The following is an 11,943-nucleotide window of genomic DNA, read 5'->3' on the forward strand; positions in this document are numbered from 1 at the left end:
AGCACGTGAACATCACGCCGCTGATCACGCTCCGGCCAAATGACGAGAATTTTTTCATTGGTCGGGAGGGGCGAGCCCCTCGCTCCTATTGGACGCAGCGAAACATCGCCGCATGATCGTCGTAGCCACATACACAAGGCACACATAACCCCGGGGACAACAACACCATCGTGCTCGCTTCTCTGACCTGAGAAAGGCTTCATTACGATTTTAGTCGGCCACCGAGTACCTTCTTTTCTTTTTTATTTCTGTATCCTTCCGTGGACCAAAAATTAATCCTCGTGTTAATTCGATGTACGAAGAAAATACGTTTTACTAATAGCAACGTTCAAACTCTTATATTTTTCAATCCATTTATCGTTCATCAAGTTTTTACAACTTCGAAGCATCGAATGAATCTTTGTTCGCGAGCAGCCCTTTTCGAGAAAAATAATACGATTTCAACTCGGACATTATTTTCTCGGCAAACGCTCTGAACTTGCAACAAAGTTCGAGCTCTCTTACCAAACTGTTTTTCACACTGGGCTCATTTTCTTCTCGCACCTGACAGAGCGCCAAGCTTTGTTATTTTGCCCAACGATGGAAAATATAAACTCAACAAATGTACCATTGTCACCGCCAGCCTCGCCCCATCTAAAACAACTTCCCGTAAGTATTATGTAATTCGCGAAAATCCCCAATTTATTTTTCCCCTTTGTTTCAAGTTTTTGTGTGTTTTCACTCCCGGTGCTTCGCTACGCTCCGGATATATCGGTGCGATATTTTTGGTTTTTAAACTAACCCGCCGGGCGACTTAATCATCAGCCCCATCTACGGATCGACTGGCGATTCGGTCTCAACAGGCGACGAGTAGTGATTTTTGCATCGTGCGCAAGCGTTTGACAGTAAATTGAAATTCCCGCCGCGCCAGAGGCTTCGAAAAAAATACCGCGAAATACGAAAGTGTCGATTTTTAATGTTCCCACTTCGTTTCTCCGTGCGCGCCTTACTTCTTAACCAAAATCCGATATTTTCGTCGTGCCGAACGACAAGATTGTCCACGAATTTCCCAGTGAAAATGAAACAAAAAAAATCAGTGTCATCGAAATTCGAAAGAAATTCATCAACTCGTGACAAGTTGGGTGCAGTGACGAAAAAAAGCTCGAAAGTCAGTGAAATCCCTTGTGCAACGACAAATTTATTGACCAATTTTTTAATTCTTCCACAAATTCAATCGCAGAGTAGTGCATCGAACTTACGTCACTGCTTTTTTCTTGTGTTATAGGTCGAACCGTTGCAGTCTTCTTTCAGCGTCGCATCGCTTCTCGGTGATAAATTATTCGAGAAAAACGTCGACGCCGGTAATGAGTGCACGAAAAACGACGTTATTAATGGAAACGCGAGACCCGCTTTACCGCCGACTCCTCAACCGTCCGACGAGGAGGAGGACGATCATCCACCCCGCAAACGGTTTCGTTCGGAAACGTGCGAACTGGCCAAGGTAAAAATTGCATTTTTTCCACCATTTTTTCGCGTTCTTAGTCAAACGTTCGTTCGATTTTTTTGCTTTTTATTTATTGAGCCCGATGGTCCTTTTAATTTCACGAAAGTTCCAATTCGCTCGTTTTTTAATGTTCGTTTACTTTCTCAATTGCTATAAAAAAACGAGAGAAAAGTACATTCGAAAAATTGAACCTTCGGAATCATTTTTTTGACCTCGACTCGACTGAAGATGAAAATTGGAAAGCACGCATTGCTTTATCGACCGTTCGCTGTTAATTTGAAAAAAATATGAAATTTTGACGTCGAGATCGACAAACGGCAGTCTACCGACCACAGGTCGTGGAGAGAACGCTTACACGAGCGCAGTCGCGCGCGCCTTCTCTCGCACCAAACTCTCACTTATCCTTCGAGCCACGAGCCGCACTTTGAATGATTTTATTGTCGAAATTCCCGTGTTGTTACGAGACGGGATAATAAATTCTCATTGACTCGAGATACCGTGCAAAAATACCATGAGACAGACGTCCACGCCCAGGTCTTAATATTTATAGAATCAGTCTCGCTGCAATCAATTGAATCGAGAATTAAATTCTCCGGGTATAAAAACATCAATTTCGTTCCTCGGCTTTTTCCTGGGTGTGTCCTTATCTGCATCTGAAAGTACATTCGTCTGTCATAAACTAAATGAACTCGATTTATTGTTCCAGCCTTTTGAAACGAGTTTCGATCGAAATTCTTTTTACATTTTTACTCTTGAGAACTTTGCTTTCCGAGTCGAACATTTGAAAACGTGGAATTAGCGGAATTACTTAAATTGAGGACAAAACTTTGGCTGCCGAATGACGAAAAAACGCTTTTTCTTGGTGTCCGATAAATTTGTGCGAAAAATATCGAATTTTTGGAACTTCCCATGATAAAAGTTTGAAATAATAAAAATGAATGCTCGAATAATATTTATCGGAGGCGAGGAGAGGCAAGTTTCTTAACACCGTAATACGCGCGAGTCTCAATTCAGCGAGCGACGATCCGGTGGAATAAGAAATTCACTACAAACGTCAGTTTTCCACCTCTAATTAACCGGTTCTTCGTTTTTTTCTGTTTCGCTGAACGCAGTTGCTGTTGGACGGTACGCCACCGCCTAGTCCGGAGCCGGCGGTATTGGCGGCCAGACCGTCGGTGATAATGCGAGGGAATCGCGACGGGACCTGGAGTCCGGCGAACATAACGAGCGATTTGGTGGTTTCGAAGAGGGAAGATTCCCCGAAGTCGCTGCAAGGAGGAAAGAGTAGAGAAGCTCGTGTTCCGGTGAGCGCGAAGAAGGCGGTCGAGCCGGAGAACGTGTTGAAAAGTTTGAAGTTCAAAATGAGTCTGAGAAAAGAGGAAATAATAGTGAACAACAAGAATACCGATCGCGAATCGATCGCGTCGTCGGGGGTGACGAAATTGCAGCCTTTAGCACCGAAACCAGCGCCGATCACGATGGTCACGGGTCTGATCGGCTCGTCGATCGTCCTGCCGCGAGGTTCGCCGCTCCTTCTCGTCGCAGCATCTTCCCCATCGGGCTCAACGTCGTCTTCGTCTTCGTCCAGTCCATGCCCGGGCTCGGCGTGCCCAAAAGCGATAAAAAGCGTCTCGAGCCTCGGGCCGGAAGCCTGTCAACGTCGGCGCGTCTACGAGTGCGAGTATCCAGGCTGCGGAAAGAATTATTTCAAGTCGTCACATCTGAAGGCTCACACGCGCACGCACACCGGCGAACGACCTTTTCCGTGTCCTTACGAGGACTGCGGAAGGAAATTTTCACGCAGCGACGAACTCTCCCGTCACAAGAGGACTCACACCGGCGAAAAAAAATTCGCCTGCTCTGTCTGCCAACGGAGATTCATGCGGAGCGACCACCTCGCCAAACACGTCAAACGTCATGGGCGCGATCGGAACGCAAACGCTCAGAACAACGTCCCAAACGTGGCGCCTCTCCGAGTCAATCTGCTTCCGGTTATCGCACCGAGGATCTCGCCGCAACGTTACACCTCGCAATTATTGCCACCCCAACTGGCAGCCTGAACAGCTCGCATCCAGCGACCCTTCGTCGCTCTTATTCTCAGTCGTCGCACATACTCTGCGCGAGATACCAAACGCCCGAGAGTCTTCTCGCTCGAGTCCTCTGGACTTTGACGCTCTTCGCTCGAACGCTTTATTTCTTCGTCCTCCGAGGCAGGCTGGCACCCTTGCTTCTCCACCTTTTCTACTTCGCATCGAGAAACGAGAAGATACTAACGCTGTGGAAGCTTCGAACATTCTCCGGAAGGCTTCCTCTTCGTGGGAGGAACGAGATGAGAGATCGTGAGAACTCGAGATTCCTCGCGACTATTCCTGCCACGAGAACCAGCAAGTATTGTCACTCTCTCGAATCATGCTCGTTTCCCTCTCAACGCGCTCGCGGAAAAATCTGATTTTTCCAACCCTTCGATCTTGGCAGTTCCAGGAACGATAAAAAAGCACAAATTCAATAATATTTTTTATCGTTTCTGAGACGAAATGCAACGAGTCCCCACTCCTGGACGTGGCTCCTCGTCGCCTCCGCGAAAAGGCCTTCGTCGATTCTTCTAGTCGCGACTAAGCTCGACCGAAAAGTCGGTATTTTGCCTGTAAGAATAAAAAATAAAACTATGTTTGAAAATACGTTTTGATGAATTTTCAGAGAATTATTAAAAACTCGATTGATCCTGAGAATATAAATCAAAATGAAACGAGTTACAAGTGTACCTAAGTCAATCTGTGATACTGTGATTCTGCGTTATCAATCGCGTTATCCAGATAAAAAGAAATATATATTTATTCACCTTCTTTAACAACCTTGAATCATAAAGAAGCCAAAATAAAACGATGTAAATACTAATTATTCTGATAACGTTCATTAGTCGTGTAATATTCTCTTCCACGTGGATGTCTCATTTTTTATAAAACATCAAAAAATACAAAAATAACGAGACATCGTTCACCATGTTTTATAATAAAATGTGCAAATTGTGTACAACGACAAGGAGCCAAAAGCTGAATAAAAGCTTGATATACTTTCGTTAAACCCGATTTTTTCTTCACTTTTTTTTTTACTACCAGTTTCGTTTCCCAAAAGATCCTTGACTTATAAAGTGGAATTTCCATGAGATCTCCAAGAATCAAGACTTTTTCTTCGTTATGCAGATTCGAACACAGCGACGTTTCTTCATTGTTACCGATTTGAATTACAAAATTAACGCTGCTCAAAAATAGGGCTCGTTCTCATTGAAATCCGAAAAAATACGATTATCAACGATATGCAAAAACTTTTTTCGATCTAAATAAATACTTTGGAAAAAATCGTTGCGACCTAACCAAAAAGTTTATTTCGAAATTATTTCAACAGCGTGCGTTGACACATCCAAAATCAACATGAATTTTTTCCACTTATTTCTTTATTCATATAAAATGGGAAAACTGTATAAAACTATCCATGCTTCGTAACGGAAAATTTCTAAATATTTTCCATCGATAGCAAATTTATTCGAACAGATTAGACATAAGTCATTGTCAGTTTTCGAATGAAAAGCAAATAACCGCATGGGCAAATATAAGATCTCCGGTAATTTTGCACCACGGCTAATAAAGATATTCAAAAGTCCATCAATTCTACACGCAAGCAAACAATAGTTTTACATTGTGAAACTACATGTTTGATACACGACAAATGACACATTAAAATAACGATATGTGAATTGGACAAAAAATTTTGCCATAGTTTAGTCCCTCTTTACGAAGAAATATCAATTCAACTCCAACTAAATCAATATTGACTCTGTTTAATCGTGCCTTCCTCTGTCCAAACAAGATATATACACGAAATAACCGTCCCGCTTATTCACAAAGCCTACGAGGAACAGGGCTCATATAAATTTTGAATTAACCACATTTTGGCCGATCGAACAATGCTGACAGAGAATATTGTCGGACGTTGCAAAACGACACTACGATCGAGTACTCGAAACTAACCTCCAAAACAAAACTTTCTGTTTTTTGTGCCTATCACACTACTGTAAATGAGTGTCCGAAGAGTCCGAAATATTTCACAACGTTCCCTATAGGGGGCGTTTATTTACCGAAAGCCTCCCAACGGAAAAAATGAATCTTCTCGTAATTCGAAAACATCGACGTAGACAAAGCTCTCGTTGCCACGTCGATCTTTATATCAATAAGAGACTCGTATTGACAGCCCTGTTTCCTTTCTTGGAGAATTAAACCCAAAGAAGTGTCTCGGTCCAAAGTCAAAATTTGCACAAATCTCCTCTTTCGCTGCAGTCTCCAGTGCGCGAGACATGTTTTATCCATTATTATCTCGATACTTACACACTCGAAGCACGCATACGTTCACGGGCAGAGATATTTATAACGTTATTTCTACAAGGAGGCGGGAACCGAGTGAATTTAATATAATTATTCGACGTACGGAGTATTTGTGTAAACAATTTAACCACGGATATTTGTGAATCTGTATGAAAATGCATCCACGTGTTGCATATCCTCCACGCCTTCTTTCGTCGTTTCTGGCGCCTCGTTGTGATTCTTTTTTGTAACACACGGACTTCACAAACACTTGGTTCGGCCGGGAGGTCAGGGAACATCGATGACGTCACTTATATGTGTGGCAAAGTCGTGCCCGCCCTCGTGGAGTATTACGAGGTTGCACGTGAACGCGAGATGTTCTCTATTCTAAATTCAACATATATATTCACATGTTTACAAAGATACGAGAATCGAGGTACTTTGGAACAAGCCATTTCGAGTCATTTTTTTCGCATATTACCAATTTTTTTTACACTTATTCGTTTTTGGTGCTTCGTGTTTCAAGCTTTCGACTCCCGTTTCGTTGTTTGCAGAACTACTTTTTATCCGCCAAAACTTATACTCTATGAATACGAAAACTTCAATTACAGGTGAATTTTTTTCTCGATTGTTCGGTAGAACCGGTGAATATTCGTGAATAAAAGTTTTTTCGATAGAAATTATTCTGATAGATGCTTTGTATTTTTTAACCCTTGCGTCATAACCTAAAAAACTATTTCTGATTAATTATCTTTTGTTCTTGTTTAATTTTATTGAGAAAAAATTTTCAGAGAAATGATTCCAAGAAATTGAAAAATTTCAACCCAATTGATTGGGATGTCGATATAAACGACAATATAAATTAGTTGTCTGAAATTAAATCATGTCGATCTAAGAGAAATAAGATTTATTGATTCATTATTGGAGAAATTTCGATGTTCTTTTTCATCGAAGATCGTTCGCAGCCTCAGTTGTTGGGACTGTTCGAAATGAAATTCCATTCCTAACCTACAAATGAGAAACTCGATCGAATTTTCTTCACTGAAAACTTTTTCGATGATTCCAGTTCGATTTAACGTCGAATCGAATGGTCTTGCTATATATAAACGTCTTCAAACGTGAATCAAGATTTTCCGGGAAATTCAACAGACGCGATTAAACGAAACATGTTAATATTAGAAACGTAAAAGTGTAAAATAACCCTTAGGTGGGACACTCGCGCGTCCGACATGTCAAATGATAGTGAATAAGCGCCGTACGGTCATCGTCGTATATTCATATATAAAATATACTGTATATACGAGTATTCATATGAACATCGTTTCTCGTGGCTCACTTTTTCTCTCTCGTCATCAAAAAGTTTCCATCACGCGTGCGAACGGCTCCAACTTCGTGTACGTGTAAACAGAGCAAGGAAAAGAGAGAGAGAGAGAGAGAGAGAGAGAGAGAGAGAGAGAGAGAGAGACGAAAAAAGGTTTTTATTGGATCGGGGTGTGACACGTTAAAAATGTGGAGCTCTTCGCATCGTGGCAATCACCTGATAGAAAATTTTCACGTTTTGTATCTCGTTTTGTGTCCGATCATTTAAATTGGAAACTGTTGTTGAGCACGGGACATAGGGTATACTTTCGAAAAATATAACCTATTCTAACCCTGTCTACCAATACGAACGAGCTGGGATTCATGTCCAAAACTGCATCTGAAAAAGTGCGCTAGGAAACCGCGATTTTTGAGGTTAAGGGCCACCGATTTACCTTTGTTCAGTCAGGGAATAGAGAAAAATGAATAACTGACATCTAGGCAATAAATCATGGTTCTAAAAGTGATATTGTCCGAGAAATTATCGCGAGAATAATGGACATATTCGACTTTCATTTTCTTCGAAATGTTGCGATAGGGAAACTCGTTCGACCGTCGATCAACGCGCGACGTGAGAGTCCACGTGTGTCGATTTGTTCTCGTTCTTTTTTTGCGTTGCCGATAGTGCTTTTCCGTTGTCGAGAATATACGCCCACGATTATATTTTCCTGTGCGATAAGCGAATTCCACGATTCGAATGACCCGGAGTCTCGGCGTACTGCAAAAAAGGAAGCACGAACAATTTCATTCGATTTCGTAGACTGCGACGTAGGTGAAAGAACGAGAAAAAAACGAATCAAAATATTCGTCGACGCGGTTACGCGATGGATTGCGGGTTTGTTGCAATAACAAAAAATTAAGAGGAAAGAAAGAGAAGAATTAGATTTTCCTTATCAACTCTCTTTGCCATGTTAGTCAACGTTTTCTCATTCTGAGAGCCGGAAGAATCTTGTTTATCTCTCGAAAGTGTCAATTCTCGTTTCGCAGTCTTCGCAGGCAGATTCCACTCCGAGTTTTCTCTCGCTACTTTTTTTGAAAAATGCACTCTTCGCGAAATCAAATAATCGCACAAGAATGAAATCATATTGTCACCAGTTACCATATTCTGCTGAATTTCTAATCATTTATTTATATCCAATTACGTTGCTGGAGCATGGTGTGATTCGTTCAAACAAAAATGTTCATGTTCGAATCTGAAAAATAAGGATAAAAATACTAAGGTAGAAAAAAGTGGTGATCTTTAATCCCTTTTGCCTCAGTCTCCGTAGCCCGTACACTTCCTTATTGGTTAAACACGCGGAAAGCCGGAAGAACGCCGCCTTTTACCAATTAAAATAAAAAATCAGTTGCGCATGAAAACGCTCCATCGCAAATAAACAAATACGGAATTATGGTAGCACTAATTGTGTGTAAAATAAAAAATCGTGGACGTTGAGAAATTCGTTTTTGCTGGAATTACGCAAAAGTTAACGAATTCTTAATGCGAACTAACACACACGCCATTTTTTTTTGTCATACTTCAAAAAGTGCTTCTATTTTCGTGCGAACGTACTAGGCCATTTGCTATGTAGTTACATGTTCTTCGCGTGGTTCAAAAAAACGCTAAACCCCCCTCGGCCTCCCCATTATCGCGAGACTGGCGTCGTAACATAAATGTAATCTAACGAAGAGTATGAAACCCACGGAGGCACGTGCGAGCTAGCTGATTCGGACAATTTTTTACACTCAACAGGCGTAATCTCGTTGCATGCGCCTAATGATGCGCAACCCGAGAGCAGCAGAGATTCTTCATTTCGATATGGCATAAGAATTTGACGTAAGGCACTCGACACTGTAGCTGGAATCTAAAAACTTTTGAAAGTCTAATTCTGTGGGGAAAAACGCTCCCGATTTGCATGCCGTTCAATCATAAAATATCCGATATTTTGAGGTTATGTAGTGCGAAAACAGTAGACCGGAATGACGTTGTTGATTTCAACGACTTTTCACTAATTCGAAAATATATATTTGTGTGAGTGGACTTGAAAAATGTGATTTCGAACAAACAAACCATTTTGATCGTTTTTGTGTAACATTTTCATTATTTTTGTTGACGTATCGATTCGCTCTTTCTCATTTGTCAAATAACGACAGAGCTAGAGGAAAAACTGACTTTCTCATTCCCTCCACAACGAAAAAATTAACCTCAAAGTGCGTTATTTATCGATTATATTTTTTCAAATGTACAACGGAAGGTATGCAAAAGTTCGGAAAGATTGATCATGTCTTTCCCTAAAAAACGGCCTCGAATATTTTTTTAACCGCAAAGGATAATTGCTCAGAAGCGATTGCACCACCACATTTTTTATGGCGACGCACAGTAAATAGCCGCACGAAAAATCCAGTGAATACAATACAAGTGAATTCTTTGTTTTTTTTTCACCAGTCATTCCCTTCACCATAATGGTAAACAGCGAATTAATAGTGGAAGAGAAAAATGTGCCCATTTTTTTTTTCAAGTGTGTTTGAATTCGAAGGAAACGGTTAATGTTCCACGAGGCTCAAAATTCATTGAACAGGTGTAGAACAAAAGGCACAGAAACACAAAAGTAACTGCCAATTACAACCGAATTTCTAGAAAATGTGGATTGTTCCTTTTCGATCAATTTAAGAGACACTATCGTGAATCACGTGATAACGGTGTGATGATCGAACAAAGCGGTGCGATTCGTCACGTGATGAATGATTTCGAAGGCCTGCGGGGCGACAGTGAGAGTCTATGAGGACGCGCGACACACCGTGAACCTCGAGTCCCTCAGGGTTATAATTAGACATGGATAAATATCCACAGTAAATTTTGAAACGCTTTAAAACTTCTCGCTCCGTTGTTTACATTTTTTCGGTTAATCCGATTCGACGCTTGAAATTCTATACAAAGACGATGGTAATGAATTTTCGTCAATATTCACAATCATGTATGAAAATGTTACTTTTTCCTACGCTAGTTACAATGAAATTCTTCAAAAAAGTGCTTCGGGAGCTTTGAAAAGCAAATTTTTAGTGAAAAAGTTCTAACCCTTTCGACAAAATAATAAATTCGTTCGAAATCAGAATAGAATGCGAATCGATTCGTAATTATCAAAGGCTCTGCTTTTTCCCCAATATCTTGGACAAGCGGAAGTATAGCGATAAAAATGAGCGATAATAAATTCGCATGAATGCGCGAACAAGTGTACGAGATAAATCACGACAAAAGGAGCAGTAAAACGCGCGGCGAGCTTTGTGCACGAGCTTGCCCACCCTCGTACCGCGAAGAGATCGAGGGAACACGCAATCCGTAACGCCACTTTCGTCAGTATTACGAGAAGCGAATTAAGTCAATGCGGATATTGTAAATCCGGAGGACTCGAGTTTCGTTAGCCGCATTTGTACGTCGTCATGACTAAGAAAAAAAATCGTTATCAGTATCGATGTCCCACTGACGCATTTTTTCCGATCAAATGCAAGTTGCTCAACAGCTTCATCATTTTTTTCTTAATATCAGAATAGTATTGAGATCAATCGGAAGTCTCTCCAATTGGCTTTGGACGCAACACGCGATTCAAATCGGTCGCATTATGAAATAAATTTGACAAAAAACTGAGCACACGATGGTCGTGTACCGATCGGAATTTTCATTTCACACGTGATCATTTTCTCTCTTATACAACGATCAAAAATTTTCTTAGAAAACCTAAATTTATAAGCCTCGAATCGACTCGAGCACAATCATATGAAACGAAATCTTTGCTCCCGTGCTCCTTCCAATTATAAAATTTATCAAAGTACTTAATGATAGACCAGGGAAATTAAAACTGCATAAATGATTAAGTGCGTTTTCGAAACGCTTTACGCGACCACCTTATTCTCAACTTCTAAAGCAATTAGCTTCCCGAACGAATTTATCTTGCAATCGTTACTCACGAGCTATCGATTTATCACCTATAAGTTCGGTTGATTTTCAATGTATTCAGAATCAAGCTAGACGCTCGATTAAACATTTGAAATTACATAGTACTTCCTACTTCAATCGTTTCACACATACTCGTCGTTTATGGATACAGACGCAGCAAAGTACGTGCAAACGATCGAGCATTGATGCACGTACAGGGTGAGGCTAGAACTACCGTTCTTTTTCAATGTTTTCAAGCTCCGAAGCTGCAAAACTTTTTTTTAATCATTACTTTGGTTGTAATTTCTTCAATATTTTATTTTTACTTTAAAGAGTCGTGAGGAATGCCGAGTTTTCACACGAGCTGAAAATAAAAATCCAATAATGTTTTTATAGTTAAAACTTCTGTAAGAGATCTCCGTTGTATGAAAATAACAAAGTTTAGAGTTTGGAGAAAATTGGTTCAACGATTATTACAACTCGATCGAGCTCGGATAATCTTTGTTCTCATGCTCACTATTTTCAAGAAGTTCGAACTGTCGTTTATATGTAAAATCGAGTTTTTATTATCCATGCGTAGTCTCGATCGATAAACTGGTAACGCGAGTTCTAAACTTGTTTTGGATTATAGAAAAGAGCGAAGATGAAGTTTGGAAAAAAATGAAGACGACCCTGAAATCTTGGAGAGCTGCTAACCAGGAAAACCATGAATACGATTTACCACTTTAGAAATCGCTTAAAGCTTTTTGAAGGAACGAGAAATATTTTCTCTTCGATGCATCAGACTGAAAGATACAGGGAAGGTGCGGAACGTCAATGGTCTCACCCTGTATGGA

At 40.6% G+C, this 11,943-nt stretch overlaps 1 protein-coding gene across 1 annotated transcript; it reads left to right on the forward strand.

The window, feature by feature from the left end:
• Positions 1 to 204: 204 nt before the first annotated feature.
• On the forward strand, positions 205 to 4,564 carry cbt (cabut). The gene is made up of 3 exons (XM_043428054.1): positions 205 to 648; positions 1,265 to 1,480; positions 2,596 to 4,564. Exons 1-3 carry the CDS (start codon positions 580 to 582, stop codon positions 3,541 to 3,543), a joined length of 1,233 nt encoding a protein of 410 aa, XP_043283989.1. The 5' UTR covers positions 205 to 579; the 3' UTR covers positions 3,544 to 4,564.
• The last annotated feature ends 7,379 nt before the right edge of the window (positions 4,565 to 11,943 follow it).

Source organism: Venturia canescens, chromosome 9 (genome assembly GCF_019457755.1).
Source record: "Venturia canescens isolate UGA chromosome 9, ASM1945775v1, whole genome shotgun sequence".
Lineage (NCBI taxonomy): Eukaryota > Metazoa > Arthropoda > Insecta > Hymenoptera > Ichneumonidae > Venturia > Venturia canescens.

Bases quoted from the DNA above. Each gene is read 5' to 3' on its own strand.
- cbt (XM_043428054.1), top strand. From the start codon at position 580: ATGGAAAATATAAACTCAACAAATGTACCATTGTCACCGCCAGCCTCG. The intron at 649-1,264 runs GTAAGTATTATG...CTTGTGTTATAG, and splicing joins CCCATCTAAAACAACTTCCC to GTCGAACCGTTGCAGTCTTC. The intron at 1,481-2,595 runs GTAAAAATTGCA...CGCTGAACGCAG, and splicing joins AAACGTGCGAACTGGCCAAG to TTGCTGTTGGACGGTACGCC.